The following is a 14,297-nucleotide window of genomic DNA, read 5'->3' on the forward strand; positions in this document are numbered from 1 at the left end:
CCCTAATGCAAATGGAGCTAATGACCTGCCCTTTTGTCTTGAAGTTCCTGGGGAAGAATGCAGATCAGCACTCCTAAGACCTTGGCTGCATGAGATACTCGATAACTAATTCATGAGCTAATTGCTTCTGCCAGAGTTCGGTCAGGTTGCTGATTGTGTCTCTCCTAAGACGAAAGGGCAGACTCTTGGCTGCTGTGTTGGACAGTTGCATCCAGGCTATCAGGACTTTCAGAGTGTGGAGCCTCATGCACAGCACAGTTGCCTAGCTGCTGGCAAATCCCAGCCCTCACTCTTCTTTGACCGTGGGCTGTGTTTAGAGTTCAGTGTGAGGCTGCTTCAGTTACTCCTTTTCTGTTGTTACAGTGTCAGCCTTCACTGGGCTTAAACTCTGGCTGCCAAGACAGAGCCGGTGCTGCTTAGGGAGAGAGACTCCTGGGTGATCACGTTTCTCCCTTATCTTGGGAAGGCACCCTCCAAAAATAGAGGGAGGGCTCCCTTTCCCCCCTGGGATACTACCTTCGCCTGCCTTCTCCACTGGGCTTAACTTCTCTTACCCGCTTAACTCACACCTGCACCAGTTTTTCTCTGTCCACCTGTTTCTAGTAACTCTCAATGACCCAGATCTGAGGATCCAGTCCTCTCCCCTTTACTGTTGCCCCCCCCCCCCACTGCTAATGGAGCAGGGATGCCCTGCCCCTGCTGTACCTCCAACTCTATTCTGTGTCCTTTCTGTTGCATTTTGCCAGAATTCTCGCCTTCCCTGTCTGCCCTAAGTGAGAATATTTTCATGAATCTTTTTAGATGTGAAAAATGTCCCTTCAGGGGAAATGCAGGTTGATATCTTGCATTTCTCTCTTAAGGCAGCTGGCACAGCTGAGAGAGAAGCACCCGCACGTCATCCCTTTGCTTCAGTGAGGATGGGGCTACCAGGAGCCGGGGTGGGCTGGTCTGTGCTCTCCAAAAAGAGCAAAGCAAACTTCTAGGCCAGTGTCTTATGCAGGCACAGAGCTATTATGGGACTGATTTTGCCTCTTGAATGATCAGTTTCCACTAGCGCTTGCACATATCCTCTGCCCGGTTAACTCTGAAGTGGATTCATTCTCTTATTGTCTGTCTTGGTCAGTGGATCGTAACTGATTGTTGTTTTTAGATACACAGAAAAGGTTTGAAGATCTATTTTCTTCCCCTGAGGAGGTACAAGGAGCCATATGCCTATGCAAACTGTGCAGAAGACAGTTGAGAGCCTGCGGCCTGTAGGGAGAGTAGCAGGAGAGCCTGGGCCCTGGGTGTGCCCTTTTCATGGTTAAGGGGTCACATCCTCATGTCAGGGCCCTGAAGACCCTTTTTTTCTTGTGAAATCAGAGTAAGGAGTTATATTATTAAGATCGAAGCTAAGCTTCTGAAACAAAGAGATCCCAAATTGCAGCGCCTGAAACAAGAAGTTCATTTTCTCTCACAGAAAAATCCAGAGGCAGGTGGCCCCAGATGGCCGAAAGTAGCTCAGTGATCCTCAGCATGAGGCTCCCATCTATGGTCCAAGGTGACTTCTGTAATTGCTGTCATTCCCCAGCCAGCAATAAGGGACAAAGGCCAGGGAAACCTATGTCCACTTCTATTGTAGGAGTATTACTGGAAGAACACATAGCAATTTTGATCACATCCCAGTGGCAAGAGAGTAGTCAGACAAAGCTGTGAAGTGGCTGAGAATTGTAGACCCTCCTTGGGAATCCAATTACTTAGCTACTCAGAGGTTGTGTTTTTTAAAGTCAGGAAGAAGTAGAGCAATCTCTAGCACAGAAGTGGTCCTCCCCTTCACCAAACATTCCCTGAGTAGCTGCTGCAGAAGATTTGTTTTGGAAGTGGGGCACATGTCAACAAACATGTGCAAATGTGTTTCCTTAGCTGAGATAGCAACATGACAGGATGGTGGGAGTCACCACTGCACAACACAGTGGGGTCTACCTGAGAGGTGTGGGCGTGAGTCAGGAAAGACTTCCCAGAGATGATGCTTTAGCAGAGGTATTCCTTGGTTTCCTTTCTGTCTGCCTTTCTCAGGATTGTGACACCAGCCAAAAAGGATGCTCCCACTGCTTTACTTTGGGTTCTCCCAAGAGCAGGGATATATGAGACTGAGCAACTTATCCAAGGAAATGGATTTTCTCACAGATCTGGGGCTGGAGGTCCAAGATCATGGTGTCAGCAGGGTTGAGATTCCCTCTGAGGGCTGTGCGGGAGAATCTGTCCCTGGCCTCTCTCCTTGACTTTATAGAGATGGCTGTCATAGCACGGTGTGCTCCATGTATGTGTGTATCTGTGACAAACTTTCCCCTTTTATAAGGACATTAATTAGATTGGATTAGAGCCTACTCTAATGACTACATCTTAACTACTTTCTTATTCAGTGATCCTGTTTCCAAGTGAGGTCACACTGTGAGGTACTGAGGGTTAATACTTCAGCATATGAATTGGGGGCGAGGGATGGGGTGGCAGCAGAGCACAATTCATTCCCTATCAGGAGGCTTGGAGGAAAAGCTGAGAGTCCCCCACAGCCTGGCAGCAGGCATGGTGCCATCTACGGCTCTGCAGAAAGCAGGAAGGCCAAGGCAATCACCCAACATCCTGTTAGGAAGGCAGTTTCTTCAAAGATGCTTTATTCCTGCACACTTCCCTCACCCAGACTGAACTTTATCTAATGTGCTGGCCTTCCAGGGGAATTGGAAAAACTGACAGGGTTAATGTGGGTCTCTGTAATGCTGCCAGATGTGTAGTTGAGCCTGCAGGTTGGTAACTGAAAACACCTTTGATGGGATTAAACTCCTTCAAGATATTTCAAACAGTAACTACCTGCTATGACAGTCAGTAAGGACAATATATTGTTAGGAAAACCACCTTGCTGGTGAGTAGCTTAAGCCTTCCAATACCCAATTAGCAAAAGCTAGAATTTTTTAAAGTGTATAGAGATGGAAAATCTGCACTCAGTATGACCTCTTAGGTAGTGATTATAGTGGATGAACTGAATTCATTCACCAACCGTGGTTTTGTTGTTGTTGTTGTTGTTGTTAAAGATTTTATTTTATTATTTATTCATGAGAGACACAGAGAGACAGAGACACAGGCAGAGGGAGCAGCAGGCTCCATGCAGGGAGCCCGACGCGGGGACCCGATCCCCGGTCTCCAGGATCAGGCCCTGGGCTGAAGGCAGCGCTAAACCGCTGAGCCACCGGGGCTGCCCACCAAGCATGTTTTGAGCCAGGCACTATTTTAGGTGTGCAGTAGAGAAGAAACAACAAAAATCCTGTCCTCTTGAAGCTTATGTTCTAGCTGCACCTTGTTACCCTCTGGCACTAAGTGAGGAGGACATCACTTAAGTAATATTAAATACCCCATCAAAATCAGTATTTCTTTTTTTTTTTTTTTAAATCAGTATTTCTGATGGGAAAAATATTATAGCCAAAAAAGTATTCTAGAAGAAATGATTCCATTAAAAAGTATAATGATGATATTTCAGGAGTAGATCCATGAATGGCTTTTGTGATTCCTTACTACTTTTCTGTTGTTTTTCACATTTTCTTTAATGGACATGTATTACTTTTATATTGAAAAAAAATTAAAGCATAATGGTAAAATTCAAGAGGCTCCTTGCCTACCCTGAAAAGGTTGATGAGTTGTACAAAAAGTATTCCTAGCAAGCATAAACTTTGAAGTTAGACAACCTTGAGTTCCAGCCCCACGATTGCCCTCTTACTGGCTGTCTGAGACCTTGGGTGGGTCACACTGCTTTTCTAATTTTACTCGTGTCATAATCTAGAAAAATGGAAGTAATATGCCAACCTTCACCTCCCAGAATTGTTAAAGGATAAAACTTAATATATATAAGCAAGCCCGAAACAGAGTTCTGCACATGGTAGGTGTTCAATGTTTGCTAGATTGGAGTGGCTTATTAAGATCAAGCCTAGAGCTCTCATGTGCTGCTAGTGGAAATATAAAATATAAACATGTAAAATATATTAAAAATCCACTTGGTTTGGCAATTAAGCAGGTACCTAACATATATTCCCAACATTCCACTCTAAGAGATTTACCCAAGAAGAATAAAAATATATGTCTATACCAAGACTTGTGTACAAATGATCATAGCAGCATTATTTGCAACAGCAGAAAACTAGAAATAACCTAAATGTCCATTAACAGGTGAATGGAGAAACTATGATATATCCATACAATAGAATACTACTCAGCAGTAAAAAATAATAAACTATTGATACATCTGTAATATGGATGAGTCCCAAATAATTATGCTAAGTGAAAGAAACCATGCATAAAATAGTATATATTCTATGATTCTAATTATGAAAAAAATAGAAAAAAATCCAGGTAGTCTATTGTTACAAAAAACAATTGTTTCTTTGGGATAGGGTAGGGGACAAAAAAAGGGAAGAATGGAAGGATTATAGAGTGTCAGGAAACTTTTAGAGTGATGGACATGTTTAGTATTTTGGTTAAAGTGATCGTTTCATGGGTGTGCCAAAGCCTATAAAATTGTATACTTTAAATATGTGCAATTTATTATACGTCAATTTCCTCTCAATAAGAAATGTTAAAAAAAATCTATTCCAAACCTTTTTTTTTCCAAGAAGGTAAAATCTATCACCTTTCTTAATTACTCTCAGACTAAAGACTCATATAAAGGGACCAGTGAATTAGGTAACCAGTTGATTGTGAGTATCCGGACAAGTATTTCCCCATGAGCTGTGAGGATGGATTCACAGCAGAGAGAGAGATGGTTAAATTTGTCAGTGCAGCTGGCCTGAAGTTATTAAATTTCTAAAGAATGGTATGGATTTCTGTCTAGAGCCACAAGACAAAGCGATAAGACAGGAGGCTACATTTTTTGCCTGTCAACAGCTGATGTACCAAGCACAGAAATCTAAAATGCCTCATCAAAAAAAAAAATGATAATAATGCCCCAGTAGCCAGGAGGCTGTTGTATCTAGGTAACAAATCTCAAATGCTAAAGAGAGTTGGAAATGTAAACCATGTAGGTTAATTTATTTTTAAAAAGATAGAGCAGTAATATGGATGTCACCGTTAAATGTAAAAGTCAAAGTAGAATCTCTTTGGTTTTTTTGTTTTGTTTTTCTTTTGTTTTTGTTTTTTACTGAAAAGCCAAACTGGTTTTGCCAGGATTAACAATGATAAATAATAAATCCCAGGAAGCAGCAATTGAATTTCAGGACCAAACCAAAGGACTAGATGTGATGGATTAATACCCCAACACTGAGAATCAGAAAGAGGGTATTTGTGCTGAGGGACTAAAAGATAGGGTTTTGTTTCAGTCTTGGCTGGCATCAGAGGATGAGCTCTAAGATAGAAGCAAGAAATCTGGGCTGTTCTACTAAATATTGTACGACGTTTAAAAACATAAGATGTTATTTGTGGGATGTGTTGACTATCTAAAATAACTTTAGGGTTTTTTTTTTTTTTTTAGTTTTAAAACAAGTCTGAAAAAAATTAATGTGCTTCATTTATATCATGTTATTAAAGGATACTGGTTTTTTAGGTCATTTAAGAGTTGAGATAGAATGATGCCACAACCCCAAAGTCATGCAGTAAGTTTTGTCACTGCCAGCCTGGCTAAAGTGGTATATGAGAAGCTAGAAAATCATAGACCAGAGAGTTGGAAAGGAACCTTGAAGAATACCAATGAAATCATGGATGCCAGGCTCACCAATCACAGAAAAAAAGCTTATGTGTAGCCAAACCCTATGACTCCAGTGTTCAAAAGCGAGACCATCACACAATATTTAAAAATAGGGCAGGTTTTCAGAAAGGACTATGAGGCTATGGAGGAGTATAAAACTTAAGAGAGAGGAGTTTGGAGACCAAGGCCATTACCCTACCTTTCGCAGATTTGACCTGTATCCATAAACCCTCAGAGATAGGAGAGGAACATTAATTGAGCACTTGCTTTTGGCTTGGCACAAAGCAGAAGCTAGATAATTAAGTTAACATGTGCTCTCACAGAACATATACTGTTGTAGGGAAAAAAAAATACACAAACGACTCTAACACAAGGTCTCAAAGAGAAGGGCATAAATGCTGTAAGAGTTAAACAAAGGACTCTGGTGACAGTGTGGCATTTCTCTAGCGTTAGAAGTATGGCTAGCATTTTGACATCCTTTTTCTGGTTCTCTCTTCCCCTTTTGCTAGGTATCCAGATTCGTTCCTTTACTCAAGCTGACCTGATTTCACAAAACATTCAGTATATCCATTCCAGTGAAACCGAGAAACATTCAGATGCCTTCAGCTTTACACTCTCAGATGGAAGCAGTGAGGTAGGCAAGGCACTCCATTCCCTCAGTGAACAGGTACTGATTCAATACAGTCTTCTTTGAATGGAGTGTGCAAAGCAGTTATGCAAGCTTCATTTTGCCCTGCTCTTAACCAAGGATAGTGGTGGCTTCTGACAGCCCCTGGGGCTCTTTCCAGAGGGAAACCACTTTGGATTCCTGGTCAGTCAGTCATGCCAGGAATGGGTGAAAGGAAAAGCAGCACCTACCTTCTACTTGGGTGGGTGCTGGGGACAGGTGTCCCACCTGCACTTTCTGCCATTTAGGTGACTCAGACTTTCCATATCACCATTCGCCCTGTGGATGATTCACTGCCTGTCGTCCAGAGCTTGGGGATGCGGGTACAGGAGGGTGTGAGGAAGACCATCACAGAGTTTGAGCTCAAGGCGGTGGATGCAGACACAGAGGTAAGAGCATTCCCCTGGGTTCTCGGGCTGAATGAGAGGCTGATCTGTTGCTTTGTGACTATGTGTCCTGAGGGTAGGGCAGAGTAGTAAGTTTAGTGCAAGCATCATTGAAGGACTAAAAATCAGAAGATACTGTGGCCTTCTGGAAAAGAGAAACTGATATATTTGAGATCAAATTTTTTTTTAATTTTTCTTTTTTTTTTTTTAATTATATTTACATATGATAGTCATACAGAGAGAGAGAGGCAGAGACATAGGCAGAGGGAGAAGCAGGCTCCATGCACCAGGAGCCCGACGTGGGATTCGATCCCGGGCCTCCAGGATCGTGCCCTGGGCCAAAGGCAGGCGCCAAACCGCTGCGCCACCCAGGGATCCCTCAAATTGTTTTTAAACCCTTTCTGAACTCCTAAATATATCCTCTCTCTACCCTGATTACATGTAACTGTAATGCTGATTTTTTTAATCCTAATTCATAGAAAATTAAATAGATGACATTTTAGCCAATTTTTTACTCTTCCTTATTATAGTGAACAAGGATTTGGGGCACCTATTCATTTTTCCTATCATTTACCACCTTCATTCAGACTTCTCTGAATGACAATTAAATATCGCAATTTGAGCATCCTCAAAGCATTCGGCTTTATTCAGTAAAACAGGGCATGTAGAGACTAAATTCTTATCCTCATGATGCTTTCAGATTAAAGTACCTAACATTCGGGCATGATTTAGCTCTCATTAAAGGGTACCATAGCATTTGTTAATTAGTTCTAGGTACACCCTTCCCTGTGCCAGCCCTTCTACTTTCATTTATCCTCAAAAATATTGATTACCTAATAAGTGCCCCCTCTGCTCTAGATGCTAATGACAAGGCTGTAAACAAAACAAAGTCCTAGGCTTAGGGAGTTTTCAGCCTTTGGTTAGGGGGGACAGACAATGAAGAAAGGATGTATAATAACATGTCAGATATGATAAGTGCTATGAATTAAAAAAATATAAAGCAAGATAAAGGAGATAGAGATTGAAGGGTATGTTATTTTAGATGGAGTGGTCAGGGAAGTCTTCACTGAGGAGCTGATATTTGAGCAGATATATCATGAAGTGGAAGAACAAGCTATGCATTTATCCGTAAAAGTCACTCTTTGAGCAAAAGAACCAGAAGTGCAAAGGCCCTGTGGTAAAATGTGCTTGGAACCTTCGAGTTACAACAAAGAGGTGAAGAGGCTGGAACCCAGTGAGCAAACAGGCAGAAAGAATACAGCCAGAGAGGAACCCTGGGACCAGTTCACAGAGGGCCTTGTTGGCCCAAGTCAGGCCTTTGCATTTTATTCTAAGTTGGTGGAAAATCACTGGAAGGTCTTTTTTTTTTTTTTTTTTAATTTTTATTTATTTATGATAGTCACACAGAGAGAGAGAGAGAGAGAGAGAGAGAGAGAGGCAGAGACATAGGCAGAAGGAGAAGCAGGCTCCATGCACCGGGAGCCCGACGTGGGATTCGATCCCGGGTCTCCAGGATCGCGCCCTGGGCCAAAGGCAGGCGCCAAACCGCTGCGCCACCCAGGGATCCCCACTGGAAGGTCTTGAATAGGGTTTTCTGCATTTTATTTTTCCTTCGATGTGTCACCTAGAAGCCACAATTAGAAATGGGAAATTAGCTTCTGGTCTGAGGCATTTGTAATCTCTGTATGAGAATTTTGGGAAAGTTGGGGGGAAACGTTGGGAAAGAAATGAATAGTTTTTAAAAGGTTTAGCTCCTCTCATCCTGGTAGAGGTTAAAAATTCAAGTTTTCCCCTATGACCCTTAAGAGACAAATTTAAATGTCTTAATCTGACACCAAAAGGCACCAGAACATAAGTTCAATTGTAGTAACCAATATAGTTTCTCTCCTTAGTTTTATTTTTGGTATCTATAAAGAAAATGCCATCCTTATTTTATAAACATCTTTAGGTTTGGCTACCCTTGGCCACCTGTTGGCCGTCACTCACAAATATGATTTGGGTCGTCTGGTGCTAAGTTGGTAAAGCCTCTGATTCTTGGTTTCGGCTCAGGTCGCGAACTCATGAGTCGTGGGATGGAGCCCAGTGTGGGGCTCTGCGCTCAGCAGGCAGTCTGCTTGCAGACTCTCTCCCTCTGCCCCTCCCCTACTTTCAAATAAATAAATACATCTACCAAAAAAGCAAAACAAATCTCGTTTCTGTTTTACCTCCTCAACAGGCCGAGTCTGTCACATTCACCATAGTGCAGCCCCCACGCCATGGTACCATCGAGCGAACCAGCAGCGGGGGCCATTCCCGGCACATCTCCACCTTCACCATGGAAGACATTTACCAGAACCGGGTCAGCTACAGCCATGATGGCAGCAACTCTCTCAGAGACCGGTTCACCTTCACCGTGGCTGACAGGACAAATCCCTTCTTTATCATTGAGGAAGGAGGAAAAGAGGTAAGGGGTAAAGACAGTGGAGAGGGAGGCAAAGTGTACCAGGGCTTGTTCGAAGGCAGAACATGGCATTTTCCAGCCAAGAAGAGCGTTGTTCTTATTCTGTCACTGATTGGCCTTGGGCTAATTACTTAACTTCTCTACGCCTCAGCTTTTCATCTGTAAAGTGGGTACAATAATAATTACCAGCTTCAGTTAGTCTAAGGATCAAAGGAGTTAATCCCCGTAAAGTGGGTAACATTGTTGGCAAATAGCAAGCACAATGAAGGGTGATGAGAGTGATTGTTACTATTACTGTCATTATTTCTCTTTTCCTTTCTCTCCACCACTGACTCCTTTTATCTTTCTTCCATCTGATTCTAATATCTGATCTCATACAATTCTAGATTGTCTTTCCCTTTTATATATCCCCTTAATCACCCAGAGTTTCTCAATCTCATAAGGAATAGCCCAGTTAAGAGTATGGCTTTTGCCTCTAAAAAACACACTGATTTAGGGATCCCTGGGTGGCGCAGCGGTTTGGCGCCTGCCTTTGGCCCAGGGCGCGATCCTGGAGACCCGGGATCGAATCCCACATCGGGCTTCCGGTGCATGGAGCCTGCTTCTCCCTCTGCCTGTGTCTCTGCCTCTCTCTCTTTCTCTCTCTGTGACTATCATAAATAAATTAAAAAATTAAAAAAAAAAAAACACACTGATTTAAATTCTGGCTCTGACACTAACTAGCTGAAATGTTTGTAAAATGGGGATATCTGCCCTTATGATGTACATAAAGCAGTTGGCCCAGTACCTTACACGGAGAACACAGGAAATATCAAATAAACTGTGGCTATCATAGCATCATCACAGTCATCGCTTTAAGACCAGCATATGAGAGCGGTAAAGGTGTTGTTCTCTTGAGGTCCTGCAGTTGTCAAGCTTTACTTCCCTAAGAGAATTGTTCCGTTCTAATGTTCAGGTGTCTGGAAGAAACTCTCAGATGTCCTCCACTCCCCTCCCTGCCACTTTTCCTCAGTCCTTCATTCTTCAGCCAGGGCTCCAGCAGGACCATAACCCTCCCCTAGGAATAATGGTAGCTGTGGTGAAAGGTAGGCTGGAGGACACGCCTGTATCTCACGCATCAGAAGCAGTGTTACTGAGCAATGTGATCACACCCCACTGTATTTCAGGAGGACAGAAGGGGCAGCTCCTCAGTCCTGTGGCATCCTTTCTTACTCTGATGATGAACGGGAATGATTCCTTTCCTGGAAGAAAGATCCACCCGCATCCTTTAGAGACAATCTGTGCGAAGATCATTCTCCCTTGGCCCAGGTGTCAGTGAGACGGCTCTTGGGGTTTCCTGCCAATTTGGTGTCTGCACTGCATTCCCACCTAGCAGATCATTGCTTTTCCTCTTCCAAACTATAGCTGCTCCCCCACTTCATTTGACTTTCAGAAGAGCAAAGAGATTCAGGATGAATCAGCAAGAAGGCTATCTCTCTGATAAACATAAAAGGTCATAGTAGGTTTCAAGAAGAACTGTATTTATTTTTGAAATGAGAATTATTTAGAAGGATTGCAGAAGATTGAAAAGCTGGCATCTTACTGCCCTGCGTGCTGGCGTGCCTTATCCTCCCAGAGACAGGTTCTGGATTGGACCCACCTCCTATGCGGAGTGTATGTGGACATGCATCTGCGTGAGAATGAAATCATAGACCAACTTCTTTTCACTATCCCCCCAAATGCTTTTATTCTTTCTTGATGTCCTGTGCCCCTTTCCCCCATAAGGACTGTTCTTTCTCAGAAAAAGGGGGGAAAATATCCCCCCATGAATCTTCCCACACCTACCAGAATCCCACCTGGAGACTCTGACAGTAACGTGTTAATGATAAGTGTAGTCCACCTCTTATGACAATTTTAACAAGAGTTATTGAAAGGAAAATACTGTTTGCTGTTTGACCTCAGGGCAGTATTGAACCCAACTAAGGAATGCATGGGTGTGGGAAAGTCAACTTCCATAGCAAATGAAATTGCAGAAAAATGCCACTTGTTTCGTGCTCTTCTTCTCAGATGGTCCCCACGTTATCAGTCAAAGCATTCTCTGTGCCTCATGCCAGGGGTGATAAGCAATGGGAATGGGCACAGTTGTCCATTCTGAAGTGCCAACAGGTTTCAGGGGTTCCAGCTTTGTAGGTCGTGCACCTGGCCTAGTTCGGATGTCTGGGAATGATGACTTTTCTCTTTGGGCTTCCCTGCCAGGTTATGACAGCAGCACCTCAGCATTTCCAAATAGATATCCTCCCAGTAGATGATGGCACTCCTAGAATTGTTACCAACCTGGGGCTTCAGTGGCTGGAGTACATGGATGGCAAGGTAAGGCCTTTCCATCTGCCACATTCACATGAACCAACGTTGGCTATGTCCTTATCTGTGACCACTTGGGGACTAGAAGTGCAGCTTGATTCATGTTTACCTCTCCTGAAGGGAGCTGATTGTCCTAAGATTGGAAAGCTCTGTGAGTTTGGTTAAGATTGTGTATAGTTTAAGATTTTCTTACAAAATGACCCCCAACGTACAGAAACTCAAAGAAGATAGAAGTTTAGTTTTTCTGTCACATATGGGGTGGCAGTATGTGGGCAGTCCAGGACTCTCTGTGACCATTCAGAGATGCAGATTCCTTCTGTCTTTGATGCACTGGGTTGTTGCTGAGCCAAAACTCCTCAGCTCCTCATCGATATTCTAGCCCATGGGAAGAAGAAAACAGAGAAATAGAGGGTAAGGAACTTCATTTTAAGCAAGTGATATGATACAGAAATTAAACACATCATTTGTGCTTATATTTGGCAAGAAATTGGCTATATGGCTCCATCTGTTGCATGAGAGACTGGGAATAGAGTCTCTGGCTGGCTCAGCTAAAAGTTTGTTAACTAGAAGAAGGGGAGGATGGATTTTGGGGAAGTATCTGGAATATGCCATAGATGGGAAGGAAGTGAGTATTTTGTAGGTGAGTATCCTCAGAGGACTTCTATTTTAGAAATTCCTTTCTCTTCCTAAATCCCAATTTGATAATTTTAAGATATGCCAGATTCTTACCTCATAACATATCAAGCATTAAATTCTCATCCTCACCCAAACACACATACTTCTTCTCTAATCAGTTCAGGATCTGATTTTTCTTTTGTGTGTGGTATTCCCTCTAGGATATGGATTTTCTCATCTCCATGGAGCTGATCAGTTGGCTATATATGTAGCTGCTATGCTATGATTTTCTATAGAACATGCTGTGATTTTTAAAATTAGTACATATTCCTGCCATCCCCTATTTGATACCCCTGTCCCCATATCCAGAACCATCCCACTCTCTTCTTGATATTTTCCAATTGGTTTTCTACTTCCTACTTTTCTCCTACTGCAATGACTCTTATCCAAGTGTCAACAATGACTTTTATCTTGCCAAATCCAAAAGTCACTTACATATCCTTATTTTACTAGGTCTACTAATATTTAATACTGTTGACCACCCCCTTTTTTCTCTCAAACCTTTGCTCTTACTAAATGTTTGTTGAATTAATGAATGAGTGAATTAAAATTCAGCCAGTATATTTGGGCAATATTAGGGGTATGACATATTTATCTTACACAATTTCAAGAATTGTGATTGACTCCAGTAGGGTATAAAGTGGCAGTCTTCCCTGCATCTTATCACTGTTTCAAAGTTCCAGACTCAAATCCCACCACCTGAAATTCCTCCTCCAATGCAGGTAGAATTAATCTCTCCCACTCCCATATATGGACAGTACTCTTTTTATATCTCCCGTTATGGCTCATGCCACAATTACCTTGCACACGAGCCTTTGTTTCCCAGTAAAATGTGAATACCTCAGGGATGGAGGCTGGGATGGTTGCAATCCTCGTAGCCTCTTTAATCCTAACAGAGTTTTCCATGCAGTAAATGCACTCACTAAATCATTGTTGAACAGAATTAAATTCTGAGTCAGAGGGTCTTGTTCTGGCTTTATTCCCACCTCAGAAATTAAATTTAATGGGTTTCTATTCCAGACAACCAACTTGATCACCAAGAAGGAACTGCTGACCATGGACCCAGACACAGACGACCAGCATCTTGTCTATGAGATAACAGAGGGCCCCAAGCATGGCTATGTGGAGAGCAAGCTGCAGCCTGGCAAAGCTGCTGCTACTTTCACACAGGGTGGGGACTCAGGGCACCGAGAGATGGGAGAAGTCTGTTCTAACTTTCTCGAAATTGTCTGATCTTTCTCACAACCACTTCTAGCTACTTACCCCCCAGTCACTTAATTGCAAACAAAATAGATCGTTTAGTGTCTAACCGTCCAACTTTGGAATTTTACTTCTCCCAGTTTCCATTTCCCATTACTCTGAATTATGGTAAAAAAAAAAAAAAAAAAAAGAAAGAAAAAGAGAAAGAGAAAAGAAAAGAAAAGAAAAAGAGAAAAAGAAAAGAAAAGAAAAAGAAAGAAAAGAAAGAAAAAAGAAAAGAAAAGAAAAGAAAAGAAAAGAAAAGAAAAGAAAAGAAAAGAAAAGAAAAGAAAAGAAAAAAGAAGGAGGGAGGGAGGGAGGAAGGAAGGAAACACTTTGTCTTTACCATGCTTGCTCAGCTCCCAGGTTGCTTTATGTTTTGGTGAGATTTAGTGGAAGGATCACATGATACTGATTGGTTTTCTTCTTTTTCTAATTGAAGCAAAGTTGGCATACAATGTTACATTAGTTTCAGGTATACAACATACTTGGTTTTCCTTAAAAACAAAACCAACAACCATACTTTATGAAATATCTGTGATCCTATATGGCTTATTTTTTCTCTAAGGGTTATAGATTGTTTTTAAGTATTTAACAAAGAAAGTAAAATCAACAAGGGTATGTTGATCAAAAGAAATATTTTCCTATTTTGAATCACATCAAGCAAACCATTTTGTATTTTAGTAGTCTTATAAGCATGTCAGACTCTTCTAGACTTCTTTTGAGGATGGCCCTTACCTTGAACAGTCATTGCAAAAACTGTCCCTTGTAACTCATACAGTATATTTCCCTTTTCTCCCTGTTTTCAATCTTAATGTTCTCTCCTAGAAGAGAACATTTTATGTGTCT

General features: G+C 42.1%; 1 protein-coding gene across 1 annotated transcript in view; it reads left to right on the forward strand.

The window, feature by feature from the left end:
- FRAS1 (Fraser extracellular matrix complex subunit 1) overlaps positions 1–14,297 on the forward strand; it is a 436,686-nt gene that overhangs the window by 353,371 nt on the left and 69,018 nt on the right. The window contains exons 48-52 of the mRNA XM_077882614.1: positions 6,211–6,335; positions 6,617–6,757; positions 8,970–9,197; positions 11,430–11,543; positions 13,230–13,380. Coding sequence (XP_077738740.1) covers positions 6,211–6,335; positions 6,617–6,757; positions 8,970–9,197; positions 11,430–11,543; positions 13,230–13,380 — 759 coding nt within the window. The remainder of the gene's footprint in view (positions 1–6,210; positions 6,336–6,616; positions 6,758–8,969; positions 9,198–11,429; positions 11,544–13,229; positions 13,381–14,297) is intronic.

This window comes from Canis aureus, chromosome 33 (genome assembly GCF_053574225.1).
Source record: "Canis aureus isolate CA01 chromosome 33, VMU_Caureus_v.1.0, whole genome shotgun sequence".
In the NCBI taxonomy this organism is placed as follows: domain Eukaryota; kingdom Metazoa; phylum Chordata; class Mammalia; order Carnivora; family Canidae; genus Canis; species Canis aureus.